At 33.7% G+C, this 15,893-nt stretch overlaps 2 protein-coding genes across 2 annotated transcripts in view; one reads left to right on the top strand and one right to left on the bottom strand.

Moving 5' to 3' along the window:
* LOC136346950 (collagen and calcium-binding EGF domain-containing protein 1-like) overlaps positions 1–8,955 on the top strand; it is a 35,478-nt gene extending 26,523 nt beyond the window's left edge. Inside the window, exons 7-8 of the mRNA XM_066296529.1 lie at positions 5,362–5,528; positions 8,303–8,955. Coding sequence (XP_066152626.1) covers positions 5,362–5,528; positions 8,303–8,660 — 525 coding nt within the window. The 3' untranslated portion in view covers positions 8,661–8,955. The remainder of the gene's footprint in view (positions 1–5,361; positions 5,529–8,302) is intronic.
* Positions 8,956–10,040: 1,085 nt separating this feature from the next.
* Dhps (Deoxyhypusine synthase) lies at positions 10,041–14,821 on the bottom strand. Its single transcript, XM_066296532.1, has 4 exons — positions 14,288–14,821; positions 13,801–14,212; positions 12,745–12,848; positions 10,041–11,772 (listed from the first exon to the last, which is right to left on the bottom strand). Exons 1-4 carry the CDS (start codon positions 14,666–14,668, stop codon positions 11,536–11,538), a joined length of 1,134 nt encoding a protein of 377 aa, XP_066152629.1. The 5' UTR covers positions 14,669–14,821; the 3' UTR covers positions 10,041–11,535.
* Between the last annotated feature and the right edge of the window lie 1,072 nt (positions 14,822–15,893).

Raw genomic sequence — 15,893 nt, 5'->3', positions numbered from 1 at the left:
GTAGATATTAGTGCATATTACCGAACCTTCACTTATCTTATTTTCCCAAACCTTATTTTAGTGGGAAGAAAGAAGCATCGCAGTCCCGAGAAGCGAGCGCTTATTGTGCAATTAAAAAATAACGGACTGAGTATAACCACAATTGCAAAACACCTAAAATGCTCCAGAAAACAAGTTTGCAACGCGTTGAGCCTGTATAATAGAACTAAGTCCACAGAAAATAAAATTAAAGCTCTGAAAAAGCGAAAATCTTCAAAACATATTGATCAGATTATTCAAAGAATAAGAAAAAGCAATTCTTTTCTGACTTCTTCCGAACTCAGAAATTAAATTTTGAAACACCATGGTCTGCGACTGTCAAGTAAAACTATAAGGAGGAGATTAAGCGAAGCAAATCTAAGAGGTTGCATTGCTAAGAGAAAACCATCGGTTTCCTAAGAAAAATAGAGACAAAAGATTGAAGTTTGTTTATGATAATTTGCACGAAACCGTTGATTTTTGGAAAAATCTTCTTTGGAGTGATGAGACCAAGATAAATTAATTTGGGAATGACGGAAGCAGTAATGTTTGGCGCCCTCCCAACAGTGGTCTCAATCCACACTATACTCTCAAAACTGTTAAGCACGGTGGGGGGTCTCTCGTGGTTTGGGGTGCGATTTCATGGAGGGGAATTGGGCCTATTTGTAGAATTGAGGGCATAATGGACCAGTTTCTATACGAAAACATCCTTTAGAATATAACGATTCCTTAAGCTGAAGAATTTCTTCCAGCTACTTACAAATTTATGCACGATAACGACCCAAAGCATACCTCAAAGCTTGTAAAGAAATATTTAGCAGACAATATGATCAATGTTCTGAATTGGCCGGCACAAAGTCCCGACTTGAACCCTACAGAGAATCTCTGGAATCGTATGAAATCGAATCTGCATAATAAAAATTCATCCAACTTAGAAGATTTGTGGCTGCATTTTCGGGGAGTTTGGTCCTCTGTGCCAATTAGGTATTGTCAAACTCTTGTGGAGTCTATGCCTTTTGAGCTGTAATTAAAAATGAATGTTATCCGACAAAATACTAATCCTTTGTGAGAATTTTTTATATTCCAATTAATTTTATTGTAATTTGCTATTTATAAGTTCAGTCGATTTATTCAGTTGATAACACTGAGTTAAAATAATGAATTAAATTTTCTTTTTTTTTCAATGATATTAAGATTAAGTGAATCACATGAAATCATATTCAATCAACTAAACAAATGTATAGAGTGTCATACGATTCCGGAAACATGGGAGAGTGGCATTATAGTGCCAGTACCAAAAAGGGGAGCGAACAACTCACTATTACAAAACTACAGACTTATGACTCTACTTCCGGTGCTAGGTAAGCTCTTTGAACAGATAATAAAAAATAGACTACAGGAATTTATTGGACGGCATATACCCATATATCAATTCGGCTTCAAACGCAAACACTCGACTATTCGTCCACTTTTTGTCCTGACGAACAACATACAGACAACATATTTTAAGGGAGGCAAGTCAGCAAGCCTATATATGGACATCAACAAGGCCTCTGAAAGTGTCTGGCACAGGGGACTACTTTACAAGCTTTATCAACTTCAAACACCAAACTATTTACTTTTCGTCGTCAAAAACCTGCTGGAAAACCGACAACGAAAAATACGAATCGACGACACTTTGTCTTTCCCCTTTTCCCCCGAACAAGGACTTCCCCAGGGATCCTCACTCTCACCATTCCTATGTAACGTATACTGCCATGACATATACAATTAAAATTTAGACGACAAAAGACATGTAGACCACAGAGCGTACATACTAAAATACGCCGATGACACAGCCCTTGTGGTACACGACAAAACGACAGAGAAAAACGTCGAAAAACTTCAGGCACAAGCGAACGACACCATGAAATGGTTTTATGGGTGGAGACTAAAACCAAATGCCAACAAAACCCAACTAGTACTCTCAAATCATCAAATTGAACCAAACTCACCTACAATAATGTTAGGCGGTCACATGACGGAGCCAAGCAATGACGTAAAATACCAAAGAGTAACAGTCGACAAAACACTAAAGTTCACTAAACATATACAGAACTTGAGAACAGAAATTGTCAGAAGGGCTAAACACTTTCGGTCGCTGACATTCAAAAACAAGGAGAATCAGTACAGGGAATGCCTACAAAACTATATGCAGACCATTACTGGACTATGGTCACGACTTGAGGGCCAAGGCAACAGATAAAACCAAACGACACATGCTAACAACAGAACAGATTGCTCTTAGACTGATCACCAAGATCAGACCCACTACACAACTTATCAAACCAGCTACTGTATGAACGTACGCACATGACAAGTATAACTGAAAGACAACTACAGCTGCAGGCCTAATGGAAAGAAAACTCACGCAATTGGACGATACTGAACCCACTTTGTCTGGCAGGACAGATGAAACAAACAAAATTTCGTTAAAACCGTTATTAAAATGCTATTGGCAGCAGAGCCCTTATATTGATAGTCCAGCCCTTTTATCTATGTTAGGGCAAAGCTGCATATTTCATTTTTTTATTTGTGAAATGCTGCAATCAGAAAATATTTGTACACCAAATTTCATGACAATTCATCGAAGGGCTCTTCCAACATAAATTAATTTATCCAAATGGGGCCCCATATTCGAAGAGCCCTAGAACTTAAACGAAAGACTTTTGGACAAAAAAAAAATACGTGTTTGTTAATTTCATTAGTAGAAACCATAGTTAAAATATTTGCACTTTGATCTGGGACACCCTGTATATAAGATTAAGTAGCTTAAACACATATAATGAGATAATTTTTTCCTAATACAATCAGTTTACCCCCAATTAGATAAAGTGTGCTATTTATGTGACTAGGACTGTATTACCGTCTGAAATGTTTTTACGATACGAGCTGGCATTTTCAAAAAAATGAGCACTTTTACATCTCCTAAGGTAAAGGAAAATTGCTAATACGTCATCAGTGAAACAACATTTGATAGTGTCAAAGTTCGTCGCTAAGGGCCAAACGAATTGTTGAAAAAATCACATCATACAATATCATGCAGCACGGGCATATGTCGTGATTTTTTTACCAGAGTCTGTGCTTATGGAAAATCATGATCAATGTAGTTACAAGATGGGGTAAGCGTAACGAATCCTCTTCCCTAGGAAATTATGGAAAATATTAAAGATTAAATATTATCATCGTTGGAACAAAATTGCCCAAAATCAAGAAGAAATCTTTCACGGCTTTCGCAATCGCAAATTATGTGTGTGAATATCGCTTATTGCACTCGTAAGATATTGTGCGACTCGCTGTCGGCTCGCGTCAGACGTGTCTTACTCGCGGGAAAAGCCAGTTGCCAATTGAGGTGCGGAAAAGTTCCCTTTCGTACTATTGAAAAATAAGGCTATGGATAATAGCCGTGTTTAATAATTTCATATCATCTCTAACTTTAATGGAAAATCCCTTAAAAGGGGTGTGCATTTGTATATGCAACAGGAGCCATACTTAACATTTAAGTTGCCATTTTAATATTTCGTAATACGCTTGCAATATGTGGGTTTACAAGAAACCAAGAAAACCTAATTCCGGAACTCGTGAAGAAATCATATTTCGCTTAGCATAAGCAGTTCCATTAATTTACGTTTAAAACTTCTACTGTTAGCGGGAAAGTTAGTACAATGAATATGCAGCAGGTAATAAAAATACAAAATGGAAATATGCAAGCAAATCTACTTGGCAGTCAATTTAAATAGTCACAAAATGAAGCAGATAATTTAAGAAATTAAACAAAAATTAAATCTTTCGGCTGTCGTGGGTCGGATCCAGTGTCGAGATTTGAGAAGAATTTTTTTTTTTTTTTTTTTTTAATTTTAGTCGTGTCTCAATGTAACAATTTTTCGTCTGCTTTGCAAAATTGGAAATTTCCCTCAGCGATATTACATCCTCCCTCGCATTAGCCTGGTGCTGGGTTTCTACTAAACGGAAAAAAAAATCAGAAAGTTAAGGAAAAAGTAACAAAGTTGGAGACTTTTTCAAACTTTTTCGTTTTGCAACGGTTGCTGTTTTGTTTTCGGAGTTTCGGCCAGAATCAGAAGCGATACAACGGATTTCAACGATTTTCCTCGGTTGCTTTATAGAAAAAGTGTATTGCCGTTTACGATTTGTATTGTTTCATAGTTTAAATTTTTTTAGCCGTCAGTGTCGATGGTTTATGCTTTGTAATTTGACCAGTAACGACCGAAATGCTTTTGAGTTGCCGGCTTTATAGAAACACACTAGAAACTGAAACTAATCCTCAATAACATTTTTATTTAGTTTCTCTTTTATTTTAATTTCAGCCACAAAAGAACGTTTAAACGCAGTCAAAAAGTCTGCCATATAGTTGCATTTAGTAACTGTCCGAATACGGCATTACACTTAACGTTAGCCGATTACAACAGAAGTTATGTATCTGTCTACAGGGTATATTTCCCATGGTCCATATTTTCCTATAGTTACCTTATTATATAGGGTGTTCCAAATCCGAAATCGGATTTGGAACAGGATCGGTTAAATTAGAAAAAATGTACCAAGTTCCATACTCTTCTAAGAACTGTAAACGATGTTGCCAAATGATTTTTAGTTTGTGAGTTATTACGAAAAAACTGAAATTCGGTCAAATTTAATTTTCGAAATAAATCGAAAACTAAAGGTTTTTCATTAAAACGTTTAATACAAAAACTTCACAGTTTTATATTTCTGCAAACCAGTAAATTTCAAAATTTTAACTGTTGCTTAGTTTTTGAAATAGTTCCAACAGCTTGAGTTTTTTAAATACGGACCTGTACATTTTTTGGCCATTTTTAAAAGTGCTTGGTAACCTCTTTACAATGATGTATCACAAGGTAGAATTTTTTTATGTTTCAGTTTAAAAAAAAAGTTTTGTATTTTTCTCTCAATAAGCTAGGCCGGTCCTGGAGTTCGTCGTTGTTATTCTGGTACTCTCATACTTGCAATCTTGCACTCCCAAGCTCCAACACTGTTTCTGCCCATCACTCACTAATTAAAATTGCAACTTCAGTATTTAGTTCTCTTTGTAATTCGAATTAGATTACTTTACTTAACAATACAATATCAACGTCTTGCGAGTAGTTCCTGAGGATGTTATTCGCGAGTCGCATCAGACGTAAACCCAAGAAACATAATACAGACTACCACATTTCATATTAATACAGTTGCCCATGAGATTCCCAAGACATTACTTCATATTCGAAAATATTCAGAATTGTTTTACAACATGTACGTTTAAGATCATTACCAAAGGATCGTATATTTCAGGGAGAACCTGGCGCCCCGGGCGCTCAAGGCCACAAAGGAGAACAAGGAGAAAGAGGATTGAGAGGTCCCAAAGGCGATCGAGGGTCCTTTGACTTTCTCTTACTAATGTTAGCTGATATCCGGCATGACATAGTACACTTACAGAAAAAAGTGTATATTAATGAAAGGTAAAAATAAAAATGATGGGCTGGTCGAGGCTTGGGGTAGAATTGTAAGCAAAATATGTCTCATAAACATGGATTTTTTAAAGAAAATATTAAATCTGCGTCCTCCATTTTTTTCCATGATTTTCACTCATTTTTAACAAGAAATGTATTAGACACACAGCATGTAATGATTCATAAAACTATCTCATTTCTACACAACATTTTTGTTCATACAATTCACAAAAATGGCGCCCAAACCCAATGGAAAGAATTTTTTCGGAACGCCATAGAGATGAGTCATGTCGTGTTTGCATATTGCAATATTAATTCAGTTAATAACGCTATCAATTTCATGCAGCATGTCGAAACGAAAAGAGCTTAGTTGTGATTTGAAGAACTCTATCATCAATATGGCACTGAAAGGGTGCAGTTTAAGGAATATAGGTGAACTAACGGAAAAAACACATTCCATCATCCAATATGTTATAAACAAATTTAAAAACGAAGGCACGGTTGAAAATTTTCCAAGAAAACCTAAGAGGAGGTTAAACGAAAGAGATGAGCGTATGATAGTTGACCAAATAAAAAAAAGAAAAAAAAAACAAAGTTAAGCGTTCTCAAAATGCGTCCAATGATGGAAAATGCAGTAGGAAATAATGTATTTAAACAAACAATCCGTCGTGCATTATGGAAACATGGTTATCATGACAAAATCCCCCGAAAGAAGCTGTACGTGAGCAAAGAAAATCGGCGTAAGAGGCTTTTATTCGCAGAAGAACATTTAAATAGAGATCAAGTGTTTTGGAATAGTGTAATTTGGTCTGACGGAACAAAAATAAACCTTTTTCAATCGGATGGCATCTATAGGGTGTGGAGAAAAATGAACGAAGGCAATAATCCTCATAATACACTTCCTACTGTAAAATATGGAGGTGGTTCTGTAATAATTTAGGGCTGCACGTTTTCAAATGGAGTTGGAAATATTCATATCATCAATGGGATTGTGGATGAACATGTTTACAATGAAATTTTTAAAAATGATGTAAAACAAAATGCAGAAAAACTGGGTCTTCCAAATATTTACAGATCGACAAGACAATGACCCAAAGCGTACAGCTCTAATTAATAGAGAATGGCTAATTTGGAATGTTCCACAACTGTTAAAAACACCTTCACAATCGGCGGACTTAAACCCGATAGAGCACTTATGGACAATTTTAAAAAGAAATATACAGGGTGTTTCCTAACTACGTGTAAAAAATTTAAAGGCGTAATCCTCGACTGATTTTGAGTCAAAAATGTCTAATAAACATATGTCCACAAAAGCCTTGTTTCCAAGATACAGGGTGTTGAAATGTGACAAGAAAAAGAGATTTTATTTCCAAAGTGACTCAATTTGGGTGTTTGAATTTTAGAAAAGACAATTTTTTGGGGAATGCTTTAATGATTAATCATAAGAATTGCTGAAAATGACCACCATTACTCATAACGCACGCTTCCATCCTTCTTGTTAATGATTGTCTCACTCTCTCGAAAACTCCTGGTGTGTTGCGTATCGTTTCACATCCGGTAATTATACGTTCCTGAAGTTGATCTAGAGTGTTTATTGGGACAGCATAGACAAGTCTCTTCAGATCACCCCAAAAGTAGCAGTCCAGAGGATTACAATCAGGGGACCTTGCTGGCCACGATTGATTAGGCTCTGGGACACCTCTGCCTATCCATTTATTTGGAAAAGTTGCATTTGAGTGCTCGCGGACGCGTAAAGGAAAATATGCTGGCGCACCCTCGTGCATAAATCTCATTTGAAGCCTCTGTGCAATAGGTACTTCTTCCAGTAAAACTGATAAAGTATTTTGCAAAAAATTTAAATATGTTTCTCCATTAAGATGATGCGGCAAAAAGTAGGGTCCAATCAAATAATCTCCAACTATACCGGCCCATACATTTAGAGAAAATTGATGTTGGAACTGCTCGTCCACAATTGAATGAGGATTTTCATCAAAAAAATTAATACATTTTTCAACGTCTTTCAGTCAACACCCTGTATCTTGGAAACAAGGCATTTGCGGACATATGTTTATTAGACATTTTTGACTCAAAATCAGTCGAGGATTACGCCTTTAAATTTTTTACACGTAGTTAGGAAACACCCTGTATAAAAATATAAGATTTTATCAAAAAAATAATTAGAAAACGTAAGAGAAGAATGGGAAAAAATGTTGAAAATTGTAAAAAATTAGTTTATTCAATGAATAAAATATGTCGAGCGGTCTTTAAAGCAAAGGGCTACTCGACAAAGTATTAATCGATTGTTGTTTATGCAAAATGTTGTTTAATTCTACATTTACATTTAATTGAACGAACCAAAATCTTGTATGAAAACGAAGTACTTTTGTTAAATTTATTGATTAGTTTTGTTATATGTTTTTTGAAAGACTTTTAAGTTAATTACTTTTATTTATAATATATTTCTTGTTGAAAATAAAAAAAAAACCTATAGAAAAAAATTTACTGTGACAGCACAAATTGAATATTTTCATTAAAAAATCCGTATGTACGAACGAGATTGCTAGGTACTGTATAATACCCATCGAGAAATGTTTAATTTCTCAAATACTACATGTTATAAAAGTGTATGTTTTTAAATATTTTCTTCAGAATTTCTCCATTTTCCGAGATAATACTCGAATTAGCTCTGTAAATTACTTTTCCCACTGCATTCGCAAGTCGACCTGACACAGTTAAACTTTCAACTCGATATTATGTATACACTGTTTGTTGTGGTTCCACAGACCTCCGAAGTTCGATTTTGAAGCCTCCCTCTCAAGGAAGAAAGTCAAACACAAGCAACGAATACTGCAGAAGCAGAAAATACTTCAGGCCTACGTCAGCCCGACTATAGACGCATCTGCAAAACTCGGCAGTACTGTACGTAAACCAGCTAATGTCCCAGGAATTAGTGCGTCCCAAGTAAATCCAGTTGATGAGAGGAGTACTACGCAAAATTCCTTTCATGTTAGTACTATACCGTTGGCTCAGGAAACTGACGAATTTAAGGATATCGACCTCGCGAAGATTGAGGAGACCTTCGACAATAATAATTATGATGAATGGTCCGGTGAAGAAATGACTGAAGAAGATTATATGTAAAGCCGAAGTGCCAACTGCACTAGTGTATTTTCTGCAGCGTGTTTCACATGACGATACTTCCACTGAATTTGGCCCATCAAAACATAAAGCGTTTTTTTTGCTTGAGAACACTCATACAAAACGATATACAGTCAGTCACAGGAGTATTCATACCTCATTAATGGTCTACTTAAATGGCAGATGAGCGTTTATTATTATTATTAATAAGATAACTTATTAATAGAAATGTGTAAGAGAACTGCAATCCTTTAAGTAATCAAAGTTTTATTATCAATAAATATGCAAATTTTACAAACATTTTATTTTATTATAACAAGTAACCAAAATCGAGCACCCAAGAGCATTCGTACGTCGGAGATTGCAGCCGTTTTTCAAATGAGATTAACCAGAAGGTAAGCCCGTGTTAACCGGTTGGATGCACTATGATTCATAACACGAGGAGACATATCGCATTGGGACGAAATAGTCGTGAAGTTTTCACTATATGATAGAAAATTAATTTTCCAGTGGCATCACAAAGCAAATATTTTTCAATGTCTAACATTTTTACACTGGGACTGCACACTCCCTAGCTTGTCTAGTTTGTCCTATATTAAACAATATTGTGCATTTTCCGTGTATTGCAGCGGTGGCGATATCAATGCAAACGAGAGGGTTCAATTCGTTAACATCAACGGAAATAAAATAAACACAACGTTTATTCCATTCGTTTAATTTAACCGTAACGTTAACTTGTAGATACACTACTGCTCATATGCAAAGCGGCTAATGAAAAATTGAAAATGAGCATTCTCCAATTTTTTTTTTTTAATCAATGAAATATATTTCTTGTTAGTCGGAACATTGTAAAGGTGCAAATGTCTTTTCAATACATTTTGTTCAAGGTCTTTTTCTGATTGTTCTGTTTTTCGTAGGGTTTTTCGGGGGGTAACTATTTACCCTTATAACGTATTAAATGAGCAACTGCGCATATATGCGACAATAACAAATATCGGTCCAGACGCTGGATCAGCAGAATGTTATTATAAAAATCAGGAATCTCTAATACGCAGTTTAGTTAATAAGTCGACTTAGATGTTAGTTCACCAACCTAAAAGCATTTTGTAATCGTTTAAAAGGAATAAAGTTCTTTTTAAAAATAAAAGTTCTTCAGTTCTAAACAAAATTGTTCATAGCTAGAGCAACTACTTTGTTTATTTATATTAATGTGTGATACCGACTTTGCTACTCATAGTATTGACTGAATGTACAGTGAGTAACAATAATCTTTGAACAACACAAAGTATGTCTTTCAAAGACCTACAGTGAGGGACAAAAGTATTGGCACACCAGAAGTTCCAATATAAAATGACTGATTCTGGTACATTAGCAAATAACAAATCCAATGAAAACTAATTTATTTCAAACCTCACATCTTAAGATACTAATCACTCCTAGATTTAACATTATATTATTTTTCTAACAAATGGTTACATTGCAAATATATGAACTAAGCATGGAAATTTGTGGGCAAGGTTATAAATGAAAGTGGACGTTGCTGACATGATTTTGGCTCACACTTATGATTCTCGAGGGTGAGTTCTGATTGTAATTTTTGTAGTTTACACTTAAGTTGTCCTGTCAATGAGAACGGCGTAATTAAAATTTTAGTTGAAAATCTAAATTAGTGGCCATTTAGACTCTTCTGGAAATTACCTAAAACTATCTTTGGATGCCGCCAAAGAATGATATCGTAACTTAAGCTATTTTGAAGATAAAAAAAATTGTTTTATTGTTTCAACTCTCAACTGTGTACGACTCTACTTCAAGTCAAAATTAATCAAAAGCTCTATCTGTTTTAAAGACTTCCTTTCAAAAAATAAAATTGAATTCTTTTCATTCTTTCATTTCAGAAATTAATGTTGAATTTCTTAAATGAATTATGTGATAATGATTTTTTTGTGTCACAGATTTCAACTGTGTACGCTACTGCTTCAAGCCGAAATTAATTCAAAACTCTGTTTCAAAGATTCCCAAACTTTCTTTAAGAATTGTTTAGTAAGTTAATTTATTACAATAAATGTCTAATCATAAAACACGTCTGCATTTAAAAAGATCTTAGTTTCAATACTATTAAAACATATAAAGAAAAATTATTTTAAAATGGTCAAAAATGCCTAACTTGATAATGCGACAATCAAATGTGACAAATAAGGTGCCAAAATGTGGTAAATGAAAAACCCTCTAAAATAATGTATTATTTGACCTCCTTTGCCATTTAAGATATTTGTTAGGACGGATTTGAGGAGAAAAGGTGGAAAGTAGCGCAGCAAATTCTACATAAAAATTATTCTCCCCCAATAACGAAATTGACGTGTTCCAGTGATAAAAAAAACTCTATCCTGTTTCGAGATAATAAAAATAGGAAAATTTCAAATTGCCACCCTATATATTTATCAAAACGTCCGCGTTAATTCTCTAATGCCTAGACAGTTTTATAATGCTCAAATCGGCAGATATTAAACCACTGCAACACGTCTTCGTGCAAAAACAAGACAAAGCCTTTATTTTTTAAAAGATAGGCACAAACGTAACACTTCCATAATTGATATCCGGCCGTAACTTCTTGCCGAAAAATGTGACATTCTCATCACCGAAATACCACGTTTTACAATATCAAAAGAAATAATAATAAATAATCGCATGATTTCTATAACAGGTTTCAAATCAAAAGTATTTCTGTATTACTGTACAAAATTCAATGATAGTTCAAACTGCTTACAATGTATCGAATCAAAAGTTATATAATTAATTGAATTAACATTATGTGGTCACAACTATGAGTACTTTCAATTCTATGAAATAAAATCGCCACATAATATAGGTACATAAAATTTTATTTCTTTTCTTCCAAATTACCTTTTGTACCATCTTCAATTCCGTGTATCTCTTTGGCAAACGTCTGAGCCACCAGCAATGGAAAAATCAGTGAAGCTTCTGCATAAATTTTAACAGACGTAGCGTCCTTTTTTATCTTTCCCCAGGATTTGGCCTCGTCAGGTCTAGCTCCTGAATCACTACCGTCAAATTCCGATCCGGTGTTTATATAAACGGCGAAATCAGCGCCATTTCTCTGCAAAAACAAAAAATAAGTGAAATGTATCGCGATATTTATCCAATTTAGAGGAAGAATCAAATTCGAGTGTTTATTTGAGATATGCACATCAAAATCTTTAAGAAATTCGTAAATTGTTTACAAATAAATAAAATAAAAATGAAAAATAACCCAACTGTGATATTAATGAAGGACCACTTTTTTTTTAATTAAACCAATCAGATGTTCTCTTCTTACGGGGTTGTATTTTTTCGTTATTTCATATACAGATACAGAGAAAAAGATAATAGAATAAAAATAACATCCTTTTTTTCCGTTTTTCGGCTTAGTCTTTTACTTCAAAGAGAATCCATTGATCTTTATTTATTTCCGTAATACCGGAGTTTTTTGAAAATTTACCATTTTCGATCATTCGTTTTATTTAAACTATTATTTACGTTATCAAAAGACGGAAAATAATTACTCATAGTTTCTTCTATCCATTGGCATACTCGATTTTTTGTTTTTCAGTTCCTAAAAATATGTTACCTGTTAGATTTGAAAGACAATTTCTAACACATTGCTTCTTATCCGAAAAATATATTTTTAATTAATTTATCATGTATTAATCTCATGTCTTTTAAAGGAACACAGAAAGTTTTCCCGTAATAGTTATCGCTATATTCATGTTTATTTTTAGATTAGTAGTGTTCAGGAATTTATGCGATGAATTGATTGTCTTGTAAAACAACATATATATTTCATTTTTATTTTTCCACCAGTCACAAGTCACGATGACCACGAGCCGCCATTGCTTATTTCTTGACTTATTAAGTATGACCGTTTATAGATGATAAGCAAGTATGAAAGATTCAGAAACAGTTAAACGTTTTCATTTTCAAAAAGTTTGGAAGTTATAAAATAGTCTTTAATATTGTACTAGATACTCACTAATCTAAAATAAGCTTTTATAACTTTCCATTCAAGTAAAATGAAAGCAAAGGAACTTACCATTAAATTAGCATTGGCAATGTGATGTTTTATTACACCTCCACCAAGGATTATTATGCCGCTGTTTATTGCATTCATTGCCATAAGATTAAGTCTCCTTAGATCTAAAATATTATTATAATGGATATCTATTTAGAACCAAATTAAAAATGTACTGTCCAATTTAAATGAAAATTAAATTTCACAAAGACGTTGAAATAAAGCCAACATATTCATCAGATTCTAGATGTTCATGGAAACCACATTGAAATTAAAGTTAATAACACAAATAATTAAGTTCTTATAATTTGGGTCAAAAAATGCACACAAAGTTCCTACACAAATTCACAATTTTTTTCAGTTCAACATTGCAAAAGAACGCCACCACAAATGTAGCAAAATGTATTTGGATAATTTAGACTATTTGTTTTAGATTTACTCTCCATTATTTGCAGAAAATGCATTTAATCCAAATATAAAATAATATTTCAACATTTCATCAATGATAATTTCACTGTGGAATGGTTAGACATTTAGCGAGATGCCACATGGTAATTGTAAAATAAGATGCTGTTTAATAACTATTTTGTCAGCTCCAGACATCGATTTCCTTAAACTGAGATAACTGCAACTTGTGATACCATGATATCATATGTTGCATGTCAGTATAGGTATATTAATTTTAATATATAAGCATAATTATATTTATATTAAAGCAAAATTTGACATAATGCAGAGAACCTGATTTTATTTTTGAGGTGTACAAACATGGATAGTCTGAAAATAATAGCAAATTTTGAAAGTGTCATTTTATAGCCGGCTTGAATAATTTAACCCTTAAAATATTAAAAAAACTTAACTACTGATTCTTTAATGTCCAGTCAAGGAATGACAGCTGTTTGTTAATAAATAACAATTGTCAAACTGAAGTTAAAGTTTTAACAACATTTAAAATAAGAACAGGCATATAAAATACCTCTGCAATGCACTAAGCTACTTTAACTGATGTTTATCTTGACTATATGTTCCTTCAGATATAGTTTAGCATGACAGTGAAAAACCAATCTTAGAACATACCTTGTACAATGTCTACAACCAGACCAGGGTTTCTAAAAGAGTGTAAAAACATCATGTCTCCAATACTTCCATCTGTTAAAGCAGGACAAAAAACTGGAATTTTGTTTTTGTTTGCCCAATAGTAAATACTCTCTTCATGGTCAATTTCTTTGCCTAACCTACTAATTACTTTACTAGGTGTCCACAAAACACTATTTGTATTTTGCTCTTCAAGCATCCTATCAAAAATTGGGATAATCCAGTTTTCAAAGCTACAGTAATTGTCATTTGGTACAAGAAGGTTACCTATTCGGTTTAAGCCTTTTTCCCTCAAAGATTTACCATCTAAATTAAAACTTCCCAGATATGTAGGGCAGAAACATTTAATAAAATCTTCCTCAATACCTCCAGCTGTGGTTACTATGCAATCTACCTAAAAGATACTTACTCAACTTACATATGCCAATTTTCAAATTAAAACAAAGTTCAACTTATTTGTAACACCTACCAACTTATTTTGAACTAGAAATCTTATAGTTTCTCTAAGACCACAAGAAACTAAATTGGAAGTATAACCCAAGAAAATAGTGCAGCTGTTTTGCACCATTGTAAATTCATCTTCAGCATCAATGTATTTATCTGGTGAAATTGAAAGTTTACGACAATGCAGCATTTTTTTTACTTCTTCGACAGCTAGGCCAAAATTGGTGGCTTGAAACCCAGTGTGTAAATAACTTTCCAGAAGCTTATCGTAGTTTATTCCTTTAGACCAGTCATACCCGACTACTTTTTCTTTTAGCAAAGATGTGTCTGTTGTTTTTACCAATACAGCTTCTTCAAGATCTTTCGTGTCCAAACGTAATATATCTCCTTCTGCGCGTTTTTCCATATTCAAACACTTTTCCACCACTGTAAGAGGGTTTTATTTAAGTAAGAGATAAACTATTAAAATTTCTGCCTTATAAATATTTTTATCCATAAGTAAGGTTCAAGACTGGATGCAAAAAAGCATTTTCTTATTGCACGTGATTCCGGTAACGGTTAACTGAAATTCACAAGAATCTTTAGAGTAGTTCGAGTTTGAAGTGATGTGTGTTAAAAGTCAAGTTACGTCAGTGACGTCATCGTGTTTAATCCTTCATTGTGAAGAAATCTGAACAATAAATTATTGTTACTGTGTGGGATACAATTGGGAAACGCGCTATGCTAAATTTACATATGTTAAAAATTTTGATATGCGACAACTTACTTATGCTTTATCTCTTTTGTTAAATATAAAGAGATCATATATAAAACAAAAATTAATCCTTTATTTCAAATGGCTCAGGTATATAAAAACAATATGAAATGTGGAAACGATTTTAAGCATTTCGTCGAATAGTGAAGTAAATTATATAAATTTTGCTAAACAAAAATTGTTTCACAAAAAAAACGGAGGCATGTATCTAGAATTTTATAAGGGTATAAAAAATATCAAATACTGTCCGTTTTCAAATTATCACCCTGTATGTGAATACAGATATCATAAGTTCATGTCGAACCATGGGAATAGTCCAAGTGGAAAAAGGACGGAATAAGTTGTAATATGCCTTTAACAAATATCAACAAATGAGTTGAGAGGCTAGAGGTTGAATTGGGCGGAGTTAACCCGGTTGACATTTTCACTTCGATGTATACGTTGATATCAATTTAGCTATGCGGCTATGGAAATTTTAATAAATATCGAGCAAAAAAACCGAAATATAAATTTAAAAAAACACTATTAATCCTTCACTATAACTTATATTAATAAAAATTCTGAAATGGTAAAGGCGTCTGGTAATACTCGACTAGCTCAGCCCACGTCAATCATTAGCTTCGTAACCCACTTCGGTGGTCTTGTCAGAGGCATATAAAACCTTATACGAAGCCTCTCTCATTTGCACAACTAGTTACTAGAGGTGAAATTTCTTTGAAAAACACCAATAGATCTAATGGAAGTCGGAGAAACTAAGACAAAGCGTTGGGAGTTTAGAGGACGCCTCGGTTTTGGCTTCGCCTAAAGGGGCTCATTTGAGTGAATGTACACTTGCAAGTAAACCTTTTTAAATTCTAAGTTTACAGGAAATTTAATT

The sequence above is a fragment of the Euwallacea fornicatus genome, chromosome 25, assembly GCF_040115645.1.
Source record: "Euwallacea fornicatus isolate EFF26 chromosome 25, ASM4011564v1, whole genome shotgun sequence".
In the NCBI taxonomy this organism is placed as follows: Eukaryota; Metazoa; Arthropoda; class Insecta; order Coleoptera; family Curculionidae; genus Euwallacea; species Euwallacea fornicatus.
The sequence above is the reverse complement of the archived record's forward strand: the minus strand, read 5'-3'. Positions and strand labels throughout refer to the sequence as shown.

Coding starts and splice junctions, on each gene's coding strand:
- Dhps (XM_066296532.1), bottom strand. CDS start 14,668: ATGGAAAAACGCGCAGAAGGAGATATATTACGTTTGGACACGAAAGAT. Junction 14,213..14,287: donor TTCTAGTTCAAAATAAGTTG/GTAGGTGTTACA, acceptor AGTATCTTTTAG/GTAGATTGCATAGTAACCAC. Junction 11,773..12,744: donor TTGCCAATGCTAATTTAATG/GTAAGTTCCTTT, acceptor TTGTTTTTGCAG/AGAAATGGCGCTGATTTCGC.